Source organism: Paralichthys olivaceus, chromosome 4, assembly GCF_024713975.1.
Source record: "Paralichthys olivaceus isolate ysfri-2021 chromosome 4, ASM2471397v2, whole genome shotgun sequence".
Lineage (NCBI taxonomy): Eukaryota > Metazoa > Chordata > Actinopteri > Pleuronectiformes > Paralichthyidae > Paralichthys > Paralichthys olivaceus.
In genome coordinates, this window is record NC_091096.1 from 26,444,721 (window position 1) to 26,465,376 (window position 20,656).

General features: G+C 39.8%; 2 protein-coding genes across 4 annotated transcripts; one reads left to right on the forward strand and one right to left on the reverse strand.

The window, feature by feature from the left end:
- The first annotated feature begins 6,892 nt into the window (after positions 1 to 6,892).
- On the forward strand, positions 6,893 to 14,241 carry LOC109639083 (uncharacterized). Of its 2 annotated transcripts, none has more exons than XM_069523074.1 (5): positions 6,893 to 7,050; positions 9,478 to 9,690; positions 10,225 to 10,455; positions 11,888 to 12,029; positions 13,557 to 14,241. In XM_069523074.1, exons 2-5 carry the CDS (start codon positions 9,546 to 9,548, stop codon positions 13,681 to 13,683), a joined length of 645 nt encoding a protein of 214 aa, XP_069379175.1. In that variant the 5' UTR covers positions 6,893 to 7,050; positions 9,478 to 9,545; the 3' UTR covers positions 13,684 to 14,241. The 2 variants fall into 2 exon arrangements, with proteins under 2 accessions (XP_069379175.1, XP_069379176.1); XM_069523075.1 differs by lacking the exon at positions 13,557 to 14,241 and adding an exon at positions 12,168 to 13,504.
- On the reverse strand, positions 14,067 to 19,259 carry LOC109639082 (uncharacterized). Of its 2 annotated transcripts, XM_020102359.2 has the most exons (4): positions 18,864 to 19,259; positions 16,036 to 16,145; positions 15,727 to 15,945; positions 14,067 to 14,695 (listed from the first exon to the last, which is right to left on the reverse strand). In XM_020102359.2, the coding sequence occupies exons 1-4, from the start codon at positions 19,190 to 19,192 to the stop codon at positions 14,550 to 14,552; spliced, it is 804 nt and encodes a 267-aa protein (XP_019957918.2). In that variant the 5' UTR covers positions 19,193 to 19,259; the 3' UTR covers positions 14,067 to 14,549. The 2 variants fall into 2 exon arrangements, with proteins under 2 accessions (XP_019957918.2, XP_069379174.1); XM_069523073.1 differs by having other exon boundaries at positions 14,550 to 14,695; positions 15,727 to 16,145.
- Between the last annotated feature and the right edge of the window lie 1,397 nt (positions 19,260 to 20,656).

The window sequence follows — 20,656 nt, forward strand, 5'->3', positions numbered from 1 at the left end:
CCCCCCATCCCCACCCACAGAGAACTCTGAGGAAACCACAATGATATCATGGTTCAGTACAGGAAAAACCCCTAAAATGTTAAGAGGAAAATAATGTGAAGATCCTTTAGACAAGGGCAGCAGTGTCGGGAAATATTTCCACATTCTCTGAATCATCAGCTCACACTGGGAGTCTTTTCACTGAGGGGGGGACCCCTCAGGAAGACGGGACAAATTGATCAAACGGGCCCATATTACAAATGAGATAATTGAGGATTCACTTGGATTTCACTGACCTCATCAGTTTCACAAATACAGCATCAGTACTGGACAGATGAAAGCTACAGAACATGTCTAATCCACCATTACTTGAATCTGAAATAGCTGAAGAAAATAGAAAAACAATGTTGCCTCGTTAGAAATGTTGCAGGATTGCATATGACATGAAGGGTCATTTCATCACAGGGCCTATCTGTTTTGGAGAGGATTGTGTCAGTTGGAATTCTGGTGGCAAGTCTGGGCCAATACTGGGGGAGAGGGGACATTTATGATCCCCCAGTGATTACCTCTAAATATTAACCAACAAATGATACACAATAAACTCCCAGCTATTTGTTTGGCAATCCAGTGTAGTCCGCCTTACAACAGTTTCTTTTTTTGTGACTTGGTTGTAAGCAAATTCATTTCTACAGCGGCACTGTGGATCACTCTCTGCAACAAACTGATTTGATGATGAGGTTTAGTACATCCACACTATAGAAATAGACCCTCTGATAGATGATCCAAATATTTATAGTTTTAGTTGAACCACTTTTTCCAGTTATTTGCTTGGTGATGAATGTAAGGGTTTTAGCAACACTAGTTTCAAGGCTAATGTTAGTCAGTCAGACAATTGGTCCACCACTGGGGTCCAGACTGATGTATCTTGACAACTATTAATTATACAGACATAAAAGTCCCTACAGATGTTCATGTCCCACTGATGATTACAATCTGGTCATGCAGGTGCAATCATTACATCAAAATATCACTTAGTTCAACTTTGTCCGAGTATCTTCAAAACTACTTTCCATTACTTCAGCTTTACTTTGTGTTTCATCCTAATTAGCAATTGTTAGCATGATTGCATGCTAAACTAAGATGGGGTACATGGTAATGTCAATGTCAAATTTATTTATATAGCACATTTAAAACAACTTGGTTGACCAAAGTGCTTCACAGTACAAGGTACAACAAGAGGACAGTAATATGGAATATATCAGAATTAAAATTGAATGAGAGAGAAAGTAGAATGATTAAAAACATGTAAGTAAAATATAAGATACATAATAAAATAAAATAGTCAGCTGGGATATTAACGTACTCAACTCGAGGAGACGGTGAATGAGAACAGATATGGTTTTAGTAGTGATTTGAAGTGTGAAAGAGAGGGGGCAGATCTACTGTGGAGTGGTAAGTTGTTCCATAGGTTTGGGGCGGCTACTGCGAAGGTGCGATCACCTTTGGTTATAAGTCTTGCTTTATGTCGGTCAAGGAGAAGCTGAGAGGCTGATCTTAGCTCCCTAACTGGGGTGTGTATATGGAGAAGTTCGGCTGAGTAAGGCGGTGCCAGTCCGTTAAGAGATTTAAAAGTTAACAGTAACATTTTAAAATCGATCCTGTGATGAACAGGAAGCCAGTGGAGGGAGTGCAACACAGGTGTGATATGGTCTCTCTTTTTGTTTTTGGTCGGGAGGCGAGCAGCAGCCTTTTGTACGAGCTGTAAGCATTTAATGGAGGATTGGTCCACGCCTACATACAGGGAATTATAGTAGTTGAGAGGTTGAAAGACAACTGAGGAAATTTGCTGGTTAAATTTAAAAAAAACAAATCAAAATGGACACCAAGACTTCACGGTGGAGTGAATATTAGGAGCTAGGGGGCCAAGGGTGCTCACATCCAGCAGTTCAGAGTGTCCAAGTACACCACATGTAAGTGGAGCCATCCCAGAGCAGTAGTCATCCAGGTGGACGGAGAAACTCCTATCTATGACTGTAACCACCTGAGTGCTGTACCTTTAATCTAGACATGACAACAGGATTGCATGATTAACGGTGTTGAAAGCGGTTGTCAGATCTAGGAGCACTAGGACAACAGAGTCTCCTGAATCAATAGTTAAAATCAAATTGGTAAATACTCTTAAAAGGGCTGTTTCAGTGCTATGGCGGGGTTTGAACCCAGACTGGTACTTTTCTTATGTTGATAAGAAATGTTTGCAACTGGGTGACAACTACATTCTCTATAGGACTTTGGACAAGAAGGGCAGTTTAGAAATAGGCCAGTAATTAGAGAGAACAGAGGGATGAAGATTTTCTTTCTTTAGCAAGGGCTGTACAACAGCATGTTTAAAAGCAGCTGGGACACAACCAGAGAGAAGGCAGGTGTTCATCAATGCTAATGCTAATATACTAAATACTAAATATACTAAACGTCAATTTGTTAAAGCAATAGTTGGACATTTCACGAAAGGTCTTTGCAAATGAAGTCTGTTTTTTAGTCTGTTAATACGTCTTCCAATAAAACTTGATGCAGAGAAACCTTTTACACCAAGTCCGATGCATTTTATTATTCTAGTCATCCTGAAAATTTGCAGTATGGAGTTGAGATGTGAGGAAGATTTTGTGGTCCTTGCTTCTTGAAAAACAAAATCAGAATCAGTTATCAGAGTTATGAAATCATGCTGTACGGCTATTACAATAAAATACTCATTTAAAATAAAATGCGTTTTTGGGGAAGCCAACATTACCTTGTCTTTGTCATGGAAGATTTTAGGGAGGACATTGCTTTCATATATTTCCATTTCTTTTTCTTGCTGATCCCCTCCACTTCTGCCCTCATCCGAGGGAGTTTTTCCTCTCCACAGTCGCCTGTGCTTGCTCATTGTGGGAACTGTTGGGTTTCTCTATGTTAATATTGTTTTAAGGTCTTGACCTTTAAATGTAAAGTGCCTTGAGATAATGTAAATTATGAATTGGCGCTATATAAATAAAATTGAATTGAATTGAATTGAATCCTCTTTCTTTTTGACGTATGTGTCCTGGTGGTTATGACATATTTTCTTCACTGCTACAAATACAAAACATGGCTAATTAATAGCTATAGCTTTAGAAAGCTTGCTGCCAAGATCAAAATCACTTTCTAATCTTTCATACATCCTTTGTAAATCACCAATGTCAAGCTGTTCAGCTATCACCTGCCACAACCTATCTCTAAAGTCTACATCCCTGTATTCTTAAATTGTCTTTTATACAGAGCTTTGTGCTTTGGGATCATATAACTTCTCATATATCATTTTGAATGATGACGTAACCTATGGTGGGGAGAGAACTCGATACCACAGCTCCCCTCCACAATCACCACTGCATAGACTCCAGGGTCCAAATGACGTCACCAGTGAAATATGGCAATGCCCGTATCTGGGATTGACTTCACTTATGTAAAGTGATTTTTACATAAAAAGCTTTTTTATTGAGTCATTGGTTCAGTATAACGATATACATTCCGCAAATGGGAGCATAGCTTTGCTTCTCATAGAATGAATAGTCATATTTCCCAAAATGTCAAACATTTCCATTGAAACTGTGGCCGTGTTAAACATTCTTAATTTTGGCACAGTTGTGCTTTTTGAGCGAAAAACATTCATGTTCTTTACATGTATTCAGTTTCCACATTTCCTCTGATGACAAAATCTGATGACAAAATTGCATGCTCACATTGTATTTACAACATCACCTTACATCAAGCATGTGTTACTAAGTAGGCTGGTGTTTTAACAAAGGAAGTCAATAAGTGTTTAAAACTTCAGAGTGTGTCCATCCATTTGAGCTAAATAGCTCATTCCCATTCAGTCTGATAAAGGCGAGTATACAGAATGTTCAGTATATTCCATGCTGTTACTACCAGGAACTTTAATTCCAGAATACAAATGGAAACAGAGGGGTTTCTCTTCTCCCAGCTGACAGGGGACAGGGATTTTTCCTTTTCTCTCACTATGTATCCACCCATAATAACAGTCATGTTGCTGTGTTACCAAGGCTAAGCTTGGTCTATGTTTTCATTCATACTTTCTTCCATTTAGAGGTTTTTTGACTGATCTCTCTATTTTCTTTTGTCATTATAATGTTTACTTCTTCAGAGTAAAACTGAAAGTAGTACAATAACAGTTACACAACCAAGGAAAATTTAAATAACCAGGTTTGGATCTATTTTCTCTTAAATTCATAATGGCATCTTTATAAAGCATCATGACTGTCTGGTTAGACTTTCACATACTCAAATGGAATCCTTTTTAATCTCACATATCCCTCCCAATTGATTTCCATCAAACATATATAGGCCTCCTGTATTATCTCTTCTAAAGCTAATCAACACAAAGTCTAAGTGGTCTAATTCTTTGGTCTATGGAGACATTATGTGGAGAAATACCACTGGTTCTTCACCATCCACTAACATATCTACCTATTAATTCTACAAACATCTGTTTGTCTGTCTGTCTGTGGAAAGCATATGTCGTGAAGGTTAATCTAATCAACTCTATACTTAGCATGTGTCTGTTAGGTGGTCATGGGAAGATTTAACACGAAGCCTCAATTGCACTTCTGTCCATCCTCTCAGAGTTCTGCATTTTTTGGGTAGTTTTTCCTTACTCTTGTTGAGGGTTAAAGACAGAGGATGTTGCACCTTGTCAAGCCCTATGAGACAAAATATGATTTGTGAATGTGGGCTATACAAATACAATTTTAATTTGATGATAAATAAAATGTAAAAAATAGTGAATAAAAACACTGAAAAACCGCAGACCCATTTGAATCTTCTAAGTCCTTGCTGCAAGATCATTTTTGTTGATCAGCGTTTGTTGCTGCAATGCCTTATATTGAAGAGATACTGTAAACTGTACTGTAAACTTAAGTGTCCATCAAGACAACAAAAGCACTATATAAATACAGACCATTTACCTTCCCTAGATTTTTTCTTCACCATGACATTGACATTGATGGTAAGTGTTTTAGAGGTATTTCTAACAAAATATGAGATTTTATTAAATTTAATACAGACATTTATGTTTTCCCTGGATGAATTATAATGTACTTTTATTAATTATTCTACTTCGTCCAATACTTACTGGATTGTGACCATATACCTGAAACCAATGACCACCATACAAATTGTGTTTAACAAATGGCACCTTCATGTTCAGCCTCACACATCTGTTAGGATAGCTCTACAAGCATATATTCTTAATGTTTTTGGTTACCTGAGCCTTTGGCATCACGATGAGTGAATGAATGAGGGGGAGAGGAGAGCTTTAACAGGATAGTATAACAATAAAGAGATATATGGGCAGTGTAGAAAAAGAAAGGTTAGTTAGGGAGATTGAATGGTCCTGGGAGGCTGGAGGGGGGAGAGGGAGGGGGAGATGAATGAGGGGAAAGCCCTTTGCTGACTGTTTATTTCTGCAGAAAACCAATTTTCCCTCAGGGATAATTAAAGTTTTCACTAATAGTAAAAAATAAGATTGTGGTGACAGAAATAAGCAGATTAATGGTTTGAAAATCAGTTTGTGATGCCACATTATCCATCTTGGTTTGACTGTCTGACTCAGAGCATTTATCACTGCTGTTGTTCCAGCTGAGTTGCTCCACGTCCAACTGCCTGAATCAGTTACCAGCAGGTACAAAACATTGCAGAGCATTCTGCTTGTGGCAACAGTGGTGAAAGGTCATGTGAAACACTGTCCCTAAAGACTTGTGGAAAGTGTTCACATATGCTTTCTATTATAATCTTGGAGATGTGACTGACTTTCTAATGTGCCAAACATAAACATCCTTATTGAATCAGCTCCAAAACTGCCTGCCTTCTGTTAAATGTAAAATATGATTGGATAGTTAAGATGTACCAATGCCACCACAAGGCTAAAATTGTTATTACACCCCATACAAAAGTGCACAAACAGGCATTTGAACTGTTCTGAGATGTTCAAATAACACTATGCAAAAATACTCTTACAAGAACAAATCTGATGTGAAGATGTAGCTTTTTGCTTTTGCTCTACTGCCAGCATCAGAATGAACAGCTCTGTATTTATGTTATGAAAGAAAGAAATGTTGTATGTTCATCGACTTATCTCCGGTGGTCAGCAGCTCAACATGGAAAGTTATCAGGATAGTTGGCTCTCTGTTGTGGAGAACGTCTTGTCACCACCTTTGCCCATTGCTGCTGAGTTAACCGATGCAATGAATCAGACCGCTTTGAAAGAGAGGAAAATGATCTTGACCAAATTGTTTTTGGACTGAAACCAGTTTAGCATGTTCAAGACAATAGCCTTACTTCTGTCATCAGGATTATCTGATTACGTCCCTGTTGCTCCGATCAGGTAAGAACACGGAGTAAGCTCAATGAGTGTCAGTCCAGATTCTGATTTGCAAAGCCTGACTTGCAAAAGGAACCACATCCTTCTCCTTATTACCCATAAATACTGAATTTGAGGGTTGTTTACTGGCTTTGGTTTGAAATATGTTCTCTCTCCTGTACCACAGCTCTGTTGGCAGAGGCCTGTCAGCATGTTTATTTCCCGCTGCCAAGTTCCAACAGTAACGTTCCCACCAAGGAAAAAAAAGGAAAACAGCAAAGGTCAAATAAACCACTTATGCTGGGTGTGAATGCACATGACTAACTCCATCAGCTGTTTCTAGTCCATTGTTGAGCTGGAACTGTGGCTCTTATACATGGTAACCAGAAAGCCTTGTTAAAACTTCAGCCGTAATGCCATTGTGTGACATAGACCGAGGCTTGTAACTATGACAGTGGACAACTATGACACCCTCACCCACCCCATCCCATGTTATCCAACACAAACAAACCCAGAGAGTAGGCTTGTGGTCGCTTAGCAACAGCAGAGAGTAACAGCCATACTGGCAAAATCAGCTCTTGGGTGTGGATCCATATTCGGTGGAAAAGCACAAAGTGGGATTTAATTTAACATCACGTGGTTCATCAGGAAGAAGCGTTGAGAGACTGTCTAAAGGAGAGCAGGTAAGAGCATTCACAGAGTTTTTATCATTGTGAGAGATTAGCTGAAAGGCAGTGTAATGAACTGTAACCCATAACCCTACACACACATGCTTTCAGTTAAAACGCTCACGATAACCCTGCTTGTCCAAGTCACCGAAATTGCACGGCCCAATCATTTCCAGAGGCTGGGCCTTCTGTTTCTCTTTAAAATGTGTCAGGCTGTTAAAAAGTGGGCTTGTAAAAAAGTGCTAGCTGTGTGAACTGTTGAGCAGTGTTGTCCCAGGATAGAAAGACTGTCTGTCAAAGACACAGACTTATCCCCCAATTAGTCAACCAGTCCATTAATAGTGTACTGACAGTGTAACAGTCTGTCAGTCTGAGGGCTTCGCTCTCATTTCAGCAGGTTTTTTATATCGGGATTCTGTGCCAGTTGGGAATTTTTGGACTGTGTTTGGGTTTTGGATTTTTTTTTGTCTTGCTCTACTTCCTGTCTAGTTTTCCTCATTTGTGACAATCAGCCCCACCTTGATGTCTTTCATCTGTGTTCAGTTCACATGGTGTCAGTTTGTCTGTTCACCTCCTGGATATTGTGCTTCAGTGTTTTCTAGCTTGTTCCTGTTGCTTTCTGTAGTTTTTTTTTTACAGGTGGCTTTATTACATTTTCACATCTTATTTGCCTTGCCTGTTCAAAACAGTATGACAATATAGAGTTGATGTGATTACTGTAACTTCTGCTGATTAAATAAATGTACTGCTTAGAATTGACGTTACCCACTTTTTTTTTTTAAAGTTCACAGAAAATCGCATTGAACCTTGGGTAAGATAAACTTTTAAACTCTTGTCATTTCACAAAGAAGGTGGATGTAGAAACAGATCATTGTCATACAATGCTATATTTTCTTTCCTTAAATCATATGTATCTATATTTCCTTTTACTTATCACGTGTGCAGGTATTTAACTGGGTAGCAAGCTACAATGCAACTGAAACAGCTGAGAAAAAATAAGGTTAAAATATAGGCTAAAATTATTATAAGGTATGTTGTTGTCAACAATCTAATAATAATAAATAGATAAATCAATCAGATCAGAAACTTTAAGCCTGTACATGTTTAAATCACTGCACCTCTGCATGCTTTAGTGTGATTACATTACATTAGCAACAGTAATGTTGATAAATGATGAACCAATATATCCACATCACCACACTTAAAGTTATATTTTACAACCAAGCATGCACACAAGAGACTGGCCACATATTGCAAATGTCATAAAATGTAACAAAAAAAAATACAAATAATAATTCATAAGGCCTAATTTACCCATGCCCTCCAAAATTGTAAATCAAGATTAATGTGGCATTCATTTAATCAAATAAACAATCCCTGCTGCTGCTGCTGCTTCTGCTGCACTGTACAGTGTGTAACCTCAATGCCTTTACTTAGCCAGATATTCTGTGACCTCCATTTACCATGAAGTTGTGACGGCCCTTAGAGCAAAACTACACAGTATGGTATTAAATAAATAAAACAGACATTGTATTTCATTGATCTTTTACCAATGTGAGTGCATCGTTGACAGACTATTGATAAGGTGGTTTAATGAAAATTAAAATAATATTCACTGTATGCTTTGGGTTTTACTGTAACTAACACATCCCAAACAAACCAGCTTAATACTTAACACTCCTCATGTCATTAATAGACCCAATGAGGGAAGATCCTTGAATACTGTACATCCCTTCAGCAGCCTTACAAAGACAAAGTGTTTTTCTGTCATTTTTTCTCACCCATCTCTATGTAAAGGCTGTACTGACTGTAGATTTACCAAAAGGATCTTCCTGTCTGCAGAGAGGAACAGTCAGACCATGTGGTTGACACATTATGCGAACATACTGAATCTGGTGTAAATCCTGGTTTCACTTAGTGGATGCAAACAACTGCCAGTTTTTTTTTTCAGCACCGTAACATTAAATTCAATGCAGATTCTGCCCTGATACTTTGAAGTAGTCTTTTTTATTTAATACGTTCATTCTACAAAAAACACAGAGCACACCCCATTGAAGATCCAAGGCATGGAAAATGCTTCACTTTTCACCTATCAACTCAACAGTACAAAGTAGCTCATTGTATGGGAGTTGTGCTGTTTTGATTATTTGGCCGCTGTGACATCGGAGAGAGAGAGTGGGTAGTCGACTGAGCAAAGGGTCAGTGGTTCAATCGCTGACTCCTCCAGGCCGTATGACGAACCACCAAATTACGCCTGATGGTTGTGCCAGAATTGTATCAATGGTGTGTGATAGAAAAGGTATAGAAACGCTGTGTTAATGGTTGAATGTGAATTCTAAGGCACTTTGAATTGTTGATAAGACGAGAAAAGCACTATATAGATAAAGTCCATTTACTATTTTACCAATTTACTTACTGACTGTGGATCATTTGTCCCTGCAGGTAACCATGTTGGATGATTGACAAATGACAGGGGCAACCATCAAGCTGAGGGTGGTACAGACGAAAGTATGTATGTCCACAGCAAGCACAGGACAAACCTTCAGTCCAAACCCTTTCATGAGAGCCCAGCCCTCACTCTGCTTCCATCAGGACCACGGTCCCGTGTAGGAACACGGCTTTCCTGCAGAAACTCCGAGCCTGCGGGCCTGCAAGGTGACTGCATCTGTCTGTCTCTGTGCACAGAACCATTCCACATCAGTGTGGGTCCTTCACATGGCAAATGTTATGCATGACGAGTCACTTTATCTTGTGAGATTTGTTGGTTTGTGTCATAGCATGCATTTCATGTGTCATTTCATATTTTGTCATTTTGTGAACTCTGTGTAATTTTGTCTCATGTCACTTTTTGTGATTTGATTTAGTTTTGTGTCATTGTGTAATTTGTCATTGGGTTGTTTCTTAACATTCCATTTTCTGTTGTTTCCCTTTACTTTGTGTTTTTTTTCATAGCATGTTATGTCGCAGCTCTGTCTGTGTCTTGTCATTTTGATTTGTCTCATAGCATGCATTTCATGTGTCATTTTATATTTTGTTATTTTTTGATTTGTTGTTTTCTCTAATTTCAGCGATCCAGCTTTATTTCACTTTCTGTCTTGTTATTAGTCTGTGCTGTATCATTTTGTTGTTGTGTCCTTTCATAAACAAATGATATGATAAATAATATAATTATTATGATTCCTTTCACAGTGCAGGGGTTTGGCTGTCCCCTCCAGCAGAGGCCCTGCAGTGGCAGGGTGACACCTCAGAGCAGAGGGGGAGGGGATGGGAGACTGATGCTGCTGAGCAGTCTCAAGGGAAGGCTGGAGAGCAAAGCAAAACCAGTGGCAAGGGCCAGGACCGGAAAGAGAGCTGTGGAGAGCCTTCAGGCTGGAGCTGCCACTGTTTGCCACCACAGAGATCCAGTCAGTGACACAGCAGGTGAATGGCATTGCACCACCACCACTACTACCATGACACAACTTTGACACACAATCGATATTATCTGAATACTACAGCTCCACAGTTCCGAAGCTTAGTGCTTATAATCTCATTTTGAGTTTGGATTATCAAAACCGAAGTTTACAAAGAATACAGCAACAAACACAACATACATATAAATATATATATATACATACATAAACCAGAGGCCTGGGAGTTTGAGGGTTCTGCACAGTATCTCTTCTGGATATATCCGACTTCAGATGTTGTACCTGGAATCTGCTGGAACCACTCTCCCAGTTTAGGGGTCACAGGAGGTCCACTTTGGACTTCACCATCCACATCTGTTCCTGTTATTCTTCTGGTACTTCTCTATCTTCTTGTGCTCCTTCTTTCTGACGATACTGTCAGCTGGGATTGCTACATTTTCCACCACTGCCCTCTTATGCTCCTTGTCTACCTCCACTACATCTGGTACATCAGCCAGCAGCTGTTTGTCAGTGTGGAATATGAAGTTCCACAGGATCATACCTCTGGTATGTCCCACTGGGACTTTACTGCTTCTAACCCATACGCCTCAGTGTACACTGTCCCAGCTTGCATCTTACACCTACTGTACGTGCTACTATGTGCTGGATTGTTTCAGGGGCATAGCATAAACAAAATCTGAATGCATTTTAGGTTTCTTGCTGTTAAAGGGAGTTTTTTCTTTCCACAGTCAGTGTTCGCTCATTCTGGGAAATGTTGACTTTCTCTATAATATTATTAATTTCTCCACATTTGTATGGTGCCTTGGGATAATATGGTTTGAATTAAATTAAACTGGTATCATATGAAGCATGCTTAGTTTACACCCATTCACACACACATCGATACAGTGCGTCAGTGTGCATAACTTTATTCTATGAGAATGGGCAATTTTTGGGCTCAGTATATCATGCCCAAGGTCCCTTCAGCAAGCAGCTGGGAAGACTGGGATCGAACCGCCAGCATTCTGGTTTGAGGAGGACCCCCCCCCCCCCCCCCCCCATGCACACTACACGATACTTCCATCTGGCTACAGGTTCCCATAATCATATCCAGGGATCATGCATGATTGAATTTGTCTTTTAGCTTTGTGCAGGAACAGCTGTGCTTATTTGTGGTACCTCGAACAAATAATCCAATTTCATTGCCAATTGACATTAAAGTTTGTCTGTTGCATTCCTTCTGTATTACTTGGAATGTGGGCAGTGGATGTTTTTGCTGCAGTTTAAGTAACTGCCTTTTGGATATCCACAAGTGATAAGCAGACACAGTTGTTCAGATGTATCCATATATCACCCAGTCCCAGCTTGTTGTGTTTGGATTGTTGGCAAGCTGTAAATGACATCTGCGGCAAGGATGTGACTGAATTCAAAGCAACATCTGACTGCGACTCTTCTCCTCCCAGAAAATCCCATAACTCCATGGAACAATGAGAGAGAGGCTGGTGACGGACAGCCCGGCGCCGTGAGGGTTTCAAAACTTCATCTGTATCTGCCTTCAACACGTTGTGAGGATTTGGACCAGGACTCGCAGACAGAGGAGATAAGGTACAAGTTCTTAATGCTGATTATCGGGACACATGCTGTTGCAAGTCATAGGAAGGCAGACATCTGCATCAATTTCACGAACTGTGCCTTAGACAACATCTTTCACGTCACAACTGTGGTTTTCACCCTTGTCTCCAGAAACTACAGCAGAGCTCCAAAACAGGTCTCAGAAGTGATGTCATTTGGAGGGTGTGGAGGCAAAAAATATTTTCCCAAGCAATCACAACAACTGCAGTGCATGTAAAGGCCCATGCCCACTGTGCCTAAATGGAATCTGGTTTATCTCTGGAATCAAGCAACAACAAAACAAAACAAAAACTGAAAGAGGATGAAGTTACAGGATATTCTGTAAAAAGAAAACAACCCTATCATACTCAACTGTACACATGGATGAACACAGGGATGTTGTGCAGGAGGTTGAACCCAATAAATCTTGTGTAGTTTACAACCTTTTCATACATAGCAATTATTTTAGACTTAATCCGTGTTATTATAATTACCACAAACAGGGTTTAAACAAGAAAAATATAAAATATTTACTTACAGTCAATAAAGGGGCAGTGGGTCCCAGTCTTTCCAATTCCACATTCCAAAGGGTCCTCTGGCAAGATGCTGAACCCTGAATGGCCGAACAAAGAAGTGCTGCTAATAGATGCACTGTATGAATGTGTGGGTGAATGCCAAACTGTACTGTAGAGTGCTTTGAGTGGTCACCAAGACTAGAAAAGCTCTATATCAATACAAAACATTTACCATTAAATGGCACAATAATAAAGTGACGCATTCACTGAGAGTTTTGCTCAGTGGCAGTAGGAGAAATGTCTCTGGTTCATCCCCCGCAGGACATTGATGTGTTCAATAAATGTTTTGGAATCCTACCAGTCATATCAAAAGATAATGAAAACTTTGACCAGACAAAAGGAAAGCCAGGAGTTTCCATAATCACTGGGGAATGTTCTATAGCCACAGAATATTAAAGTCCAGAAGTCTAAACACAGACATGTACACTTCGCAGGAGTTATTTGGAATTATTATATTATTACTTTTTAATTAGAATAGAACACTATAACATAAAATAATAAAGGTTCACAACCCCATGACAGTGAGCCACTATGAACAGCATGGACCCTGAAGTTGAAGCAACTAAATCAAATTCAGCCATTAAAAAAAACTTTATTTAAACAAACACTTTGGTGCCGTCTTTTTTAAATGTTAAGATTTGCAAATTGACATTTTTCCTTAACCTTTCATGTACATGAGCACCCATAAACAAATGCACATAACCTTTGCATGTTCATTTAAAAGGATTCAAAGCTAAATGAAACAGAAATGTCCATAGCGAGTTAAAGTTTGTGTGGGTTTTAACCTCAATTCAGCAGGTAGCTTAAGTAAAGTTGTGTGTTTTATCAGCAGCGAGAGTTCAACATCCATTGTTTTGGAATGAACTTTATGACACTTTATGTGTCCAGTGGTTAGACAAGGTCACTGACATAAAAATGAGATGTTATTTTTGTGTTCTCCTTGTAGGCCTTCAGCAGACAATCCTCATGTTCAAGAACCTGATGTCAAACCAAACAACACAGGAGACCAGCGTGCAGCACTTCACAGCTCACCACAATCACCCTCTGATGACATCACAATGGAGGACTCATAAGATGTGAAGAACAGTGGACAGAGGGGCCCAGAGCAGTAAACAGATTGAGCCAATCTGCCCATAAAGAGCCTCCACACAGAGTGGACAAAACAGTGTGATGAGAAACAGGCCTGAGCTGATAAGGCCTGCAGCTGTCCACAGATATGGGCCCCGCGAGGGTTAAAAATGTGAGCTCCATAATGAGATGGTGTTGGAGTAAAGGGATGCCTTCATACAACTGATGTGCTTGTGCAACAAACACTACTATTAGTGGAACAGGTGTGTTTGTTTCAAAATACAAACTGGGAAGAAGGACACAGAAACGCACTGGGCCCAGAGCAGCATGTGAATAGACGTAAAGAAAGAGAAAGACTTAAAGAGAATATTTCAAATTCAACAAGTGCCCAGAGAGATACATTTATTTAAAACACACAATGAACAACTTCCAGTATCTGACAATAAATCCCTGTAATCGTAATGGTTTGTCCCAACTCTCTCATCAGTGGCTGTCTGAAAGGCAGGGACAAAATAATCAACCGTCAGCAAAAAGAAACGAGGCTACACACACTAACACTAACGTTTCAGAGGGTGATTCACACTGTAAGGAAAACAGGGGAATGTTTTAAATGACTAAACACTCAAGACAAAACTGGTAATCAAAGGAGACTCATTTGCAAATGTTAATTGCTGTGATCACGTGGAAAATACATGCACATCATTTACAGTAGTTTACAATACTATATGAACAAAATGACAGAGTGTGAGTCTGTCACTTTCAGCAAACTGTAAAATCAATCCATGCTCTTTTCCCTCCAGGGGACATGACAGCTTCAGGTCAAGAAACCTGGCCTGTGTAGACGTCCTGCATTATTTCAGAGGTGTGGAGCTTATCGTTCACAGCGTGTCGTGTCTGCGTAGCGTCTTGTTTCAGAGCCTCTCTCAGTACAGAGGTAGCAGATCATACACCACACACTGTGCTCCGGAGAGATCTGGACTCCGCTGCTGCTCCGAAAAGGCCTCAGTGCACAGGAGCCTGTCGCAGATGAAAACCAAAGTCACCCTTTCAGCTCATGCCACACATGTGGGTAACTCACAACAAACAAAATGACAAACGAAAGAAAAGAATAGCCTAAAAAAAAAAACAAGTCAATATGATATGTGAGAAGAAGAGATAAGGTGAGAATTCTAAATAACCAGGTTATAATAATGAAATCATGAAAATAAAAGATCTAAATCATGAGTAAATTAAGGACAGAACTCTTCAAAGCTGGTCCAGTAGTCATTATTATGACTCACTGTGTGTACTGTGGTATCTCAATGAAAATCTTATTATAGAGTGTTTATGTAAAATAAATGTCTTATTATTTGGACCAAGTAATTTTGACTCACCATGTGTATTTTAATTTATCTTACTTTCACCATCCTCTGGCTTCCATACAAACCAGGTCATATAATGAGCCCAATCAGACAAATGTCCATCAACACAGAGAAAAACACCATATAAAGAACTAGTTTAGTCATTTGGGGAGAATTTGAATGGTCAGTAAATGGGGAAGGGTCTCTACAGATGTAGAATATAGAGCTTTAGTCTTAATGACCACTCACTGACAGTACAGATTTGTTATTTACCCATTCACACACACATTCATACAGTGCATCTCTCCCAGCACAGCCATCAGGAGCACTTTGGGGTTCAGCATGTATATCGGGGGAGACTGTAATCGAACTGCCAACCCACACATTGTAGTGCCACACAAATCCCTATGACAATTGCTGTGGATGTGCATGGTCCCCTGAAGCTGAACAGTAATGATTTTTGGGGACCACGGTGACCTTTTCTTCTCATGCAACAAGATTCATATCTCTGCTTGTTATATTTCCATGTGTGTGCCATAATATCTATGTTGTACTCATTACTAGGCAGCAGAAAGACTTTCAATCTTAAAGATCCCATGGACATTCTTTTAATACCTAAACTATGATGTGTACATAAAATAATGCACACTAGAATGAGCTGCCTGCTCTAACATTACTGAGCTCCCCCACGGTTTTCATTAACATTACCAAGGATAAAGTATGCAGCAGCACTGAGGGAGAGGATGATGAGGAAGATGGTGCCTAAACCCAGATCCCCCATGGTACAGGCATTCGGACAAGCACAGGGGCTTTCCACCCAGATCTGCAGGGGCTCCTCAGTGCTGAGCCTCTGGTCCCGGATAAAGGAAGTGGACTGATTTGGATTACAGTGGTAATGCACCACCGTCAGTGGCTGCTTCTCATCAGCTGGGACAGGAGGAGAAGAAGACTGGCTGTCAGGTTGCACCATACTGACAGAAAGTTCAGTAACATATAGTATATGATGACTTTGCTCACCAAAGTATGAAACAGAGAGCATCTTCAGGGTGTCATTGTAGTGGAATTCATTCCCTTCATGTCTCCCATAGCCAATACAGCGGTTAATGTATGTGTTGAGCCTTTGATACCTGTTAACACAGACATGAACACGAATAACATATCACATAAAAAGATTGCTTGAATTTTTGAGTCCCCTGACAGATGAATAGCCTAATAATTATTATAACAAATCAATGCAGACACAAGTTTAGCAATCAAATTTGATTTGTATAGCCGTTTACTAATCACAATTTGTCTCATAGGGCTAAACAAGGTGTGACATCCTCTGCCCTTCAATGAGAGTCAAGAAAAATTACCAAAAAAAAGAGAAAATCCCCACATGTGAGGGATCCCTCTCCCAGGATGGACAGATGCAATAGTTGCCCCGTGTAGCACAGCACGTCGACAATATTTACAACATTGACAAAGACAGCCTCTAACTCTAATGGAGAGGTGAATAAGTATTTATAAAAAAAAAGAAAATGTCAGAATGAAGGGAGCAGCAGTAACAATTGTAATGATAGAGGTATTGATGTGAGCAGGCATATAGTATATCTTTTAATGATACAGTCTAATAACCTAATAAACAAATGTGTTTTTAAAACACATTTAACAAAGACAGAATTAAGAAGAAAACAATTAAGCAATTACCAAACTCCCAAACATGTATGTTGTGTTTAGGGCCAGGGGTCAAAATGTTCTGAGGCCCATTTTCTCCCTCATCATCTCTCACACAGATACACAGATGCTGTCCACACACAGTGTATTATCCAAATATTTAAAAACCAGCTTTGAAAATATCTAAATGTGCATCTCAATCAATTAAAGTAAGTGAAACAAATAAATGTACCAGTTAAAACTCAGCAGCAGTTTTTTGTTTTTTCAATAATGGGAAGTTGCTTTGGATTTACAGCAGCCACATGGAAGTCTTCACTTTTCTCCGTTTGTGTGTTAGGGGGCCCCCTGGTGGCTCTTCAGCAGCTGCCTACAGATTGAAATAAATATAGCAGTTTGATCCCACTTAATCAATGAGATCCCAACCTGCACAAGTTTCACCTCACATTTAAATACATTAATCAGTAAGTCTGCTTAGACTGTCAACTGTCCAGAAGCATTTTAGGAGTGAAAGTACTGAACTATAATGATGAGTGCAGGATGAAAGAGGTTAAAGAAGGTCTGAAGGCAGCTGCTGCATTGGCACTTCGCCTACTGAAATAAAAACATCATCTCATCCACGGTCAGCAGTGGAGAGTACAGTGTTGTTTCTGGGTTAAAGGTGTATTTGAGTTGTTAAGAGTTCCAGCAACAAGTGATTTCACATCCAAACACTCAGGTGGTTCATAAAAACAACCACTCAAAACAGCAAAGAGAAAAAAAAATCAATCTCAAAATCAATCTTTCACCTTATAACCTCACAGATTTATCGTTGGCCCTTTTGAAGGGACCCCCCTCCTCTGGTTGTGAACCACTGGACTAAACATTTTGAATTATATAAGAAGCAGTTAAAACTAGCTGCACCTCAATTACCTATAGAAGTCAAGTGCATCTTAAATATTGATAGATCCGTTTAAAAAATTCAAATAATGTCATATAGCGTAGATTAGTCACAGTTTGACTGCATTTTGACTGAGCTGATGATACCTTTGAACTATTTTACAATGTGGTGTAGGTGCTTTATAATTTCCTCTATTTTGTCAAAAAGTAGAGTCACATGACTTTAAATATCACAAGATTTATCATTACAAATTGAAAACGAGTGGCATCATCACTGAACTTTAACACTCTACAAGTGTAAATTACAGCCATAGACAATCAGACTTAAAAAGAATGAATTGGAAGATGTAGACATTCTGTATTTAAGCCTCATGTAGCTGATGCCTCAACAGAGCAGAGGAGGCTATAGAATGATACTGAAGAGCGTCCAGCTGTTTCCACTGTCCTGTGTCAGTTAAAAGGAACTGTGGACGTCAAGACAAGAATGTGGAAGACCATGAAAACTGCCAGATAAACTGCACATCTGCTGGGCAGGCAATTCCAAACTACATATGCCTGCAGAGGAGCTGCAGGCAGGTTTGTCTGTCACAGAAGTGGCGGAGCAGGGCTCCCCTGCGTGGACTGGTGCACGAAAATGGTCCGGAGGGAAACCTCACCTACAACCACATCACAAAATCAACATCTATTAGGAAACTTCATCCAAGGTCTATGACAAGGAGTGGCATGTGATGAGAACACCATGCCAACTGTAAAGCATTGTATTAGGCTGCACTCTCTTTTATCATATCCAGATATTCTGCTTTGGGAGCAGGCAGGAGGCAGAACACTGGCACAGGAAACCCTGTTCAGACATAGAGAACAGAAGGATTCCACTCAATGTTGTTCAGTCAGTCAGGAAACTGTGAGGGAGGAGAGACTGATTTCTGCTACAGGACAAAGAAAGGTCAAAGAAAAACCTCAAAATCCACCATCAACTGCTTTAAGAAACACAGACTGAAGGTATCTGTTTCCTCCTGAACTACATCTGTTTCAAACTACACTGACCCGCTTTAGAGAATGACAGGTTTTTTTAATCAATCCATAAACAGTATTTTGACCTGTTTTATTGAGATTGTTTTAGGTTAAATCCCTAGTGAGAATGAGACGGTCAAGGTAAGACATTGCAAGCGTGTTTTCAAAGCATTAGGTGTTTAAAATAATCATAGTGAGACGTGTAAATGAGATAGTTAAGGCATTCAACAAAGTCTTCAGTGACAGGGTTTGAATCTGTAAAGTGACACAGTCATATAATGTGAATCCCAGCATTACTGTACCTGATGATGAGACATGCAGCAGTGTTGGCACAGTCCTCTCCTGTCAGGTCCTCTGGCTGTGAGAAGGGCTGACAGGGGCTGAACGACAGGAGGATCTCAGTGTCGACGGGGATGTTCTCTGCCGACAAAGGCTTCAGTTGCCCCAGGAAACCGTCTGCGTCCCCCATTGCGTTCAGGTTTATCACCCCACTCCCATCCTTCATGATGCATTGGCAGTTGTTGACTTTGAAGCAGCCTGACTTCTTTGCGGAGCTTGGATGAGGAGCGAGAGACGGAGAAAACATGCAAAAACAAAGTGGCAGTGTGAGCAAGACGCTCTGGACACTCATGGTGACAGAGCACCAAAGCAGAGAGTATAGTGACTGCGCTGTTAGGAAACTAAAGAGCAGCTGACAGAATGGTGATGGTAGGAAAGTAATTAGAATAACGGTGACTGTCATTCCAGACATTCCCAGGACCCACTGTGCTCACACATGATGCCCCCACAATCCAAGAAGGTATAAGAATTAGCTCCAGTGAAAACTGTTGGACAGACAGACATGATGCAGCGAGTTTACACATCCTCAGTTCTTATTTTAATTATCAGTATCAATTTCAGGAAGCAACAGAACATACAACAGTCAAAGATAAAGATGCAAAAGTGAAAGGTGTTTGCATTCATTAACTACAGTGCTGTAGTTTGTGCTCTCTCTCGTTATCATTATTATCATTAGTAGTATGGGGCAGCATGGTGATGCAGTGGTTAGCACTGTTGTCTTACAGCAAGATGGCTCCAGGTTCAAATGTTCATTCATTTTATTGTGATACACACATTAACATCCAAAAAACAGCTGCAAAGCACTTCTTTGGCACTAATAGAAATATATAGTGGATCAATGGGGTCCTTCAGCAATTTATATACAACAAGATGAAATTGACCTGTCTAATATTTTGTTGTCCCCTCGTACCACGAAAGCAGCTCAATCCATTGAGGTATGGACTCAACAAGACTTGTGGTATCTGGCACCGAGATGTTAGCATCAGATCCTGTGGATCCTGTGAAGCGAGGCCTCCAGACTTGTTTTTCCAGCACATCCCACAGATGCTCGGTCAGATTGGTCATTACATCAGTGGAATCAATGTTAATCATGTCATGTTTTGGCTCATTTGTGTGGTTCAAGACCCACATTTCCCATAATAGCTCCTCCAGAAATACAGGAGACATCATAAAACTGTTTTCATAGACTAGATAATTATTAATATTATAGGTTCTTATTATTATTATCACTGGGTATAGATAATGGATGGGTGAATTATTTATTATCAGCATTGTTAGCATTTTTAATTAGTGTTGCTATTATCATATAATAGCTGTTTTTATTAAAATAGTAATATACTTTACTGGGAGTTGACAGTGCTAAAATACACCTGAAAGAACTGCACTTGACAATCTACCCTGAGCACCACATATCAAATTGTCATGTCACCTATTTTAGGTATTTATGATCCCAGGAGGTTTAACCTCTGTGTTCGTTGGGTTTGTTCGATGAGTAATCTCAGCACCCTGTGTTTCTCTTGGTAATTTGTTCACAACCTTTGAGACGAAATCACAATGTGACTTTTTTTTAAACGAGTTGAAATCCAAACAAAAACACAATAAATCAAGAGGCTCTGCCTAACAGTTCACTTTGTTGTGCAGTGGATCATACAGTCTGAAATTAAAGTGTTTTATCATAATGCAGAGTGCAGAGTCCCCTAATGTTCCACTATAGCAGCACCATCATCAAGTGCCACTTATATGAAAGAACTTTTGT

Coding starts and splice junctions, on each gene's coding strand:
- LOC109639083 (XM_069523074.1), top strand. CDS start 9,546: ATGTATGTCCACAGCAAGCACAGGACAAACCTTCAGTCCAAACCCTTT. Junction 9,691..10,224: donor CGAGCCTGCGGGCCTGCAAG/GTGACTGCATCT, acceptor TTCCTTTCACAG/TGCAGGGGTTTGGCTGTCCC. Junction 10,456..11,887: donor TCCAGTCAGTGACACAGCAG/GTGAATGGCATT, acceptor TTCTCCTCCCAG/AAAATCCCATAACTCCATGG.
- LOC109639082 (XM_069523073.1), bottom strand. CDS start 19,192: ATGAGTGTCCAGAGCGTCTTGCTCACACTGCCACTTTGTTTTTGCATG. Junction 16,146..18,863: donor GCTGCATGTCTCATCATCAG/GTACAGTAATGC, acceptor CTGTGTTAACAG/GTATCAAAGGCTCAACACAT. Junction 14,696..15,726: donor TGCTGCATACTTTATCCTTG/GTAATGTTAATG, acceptor CATCTGCGACAG/GCTCCTGTGCACTGAGGCCT.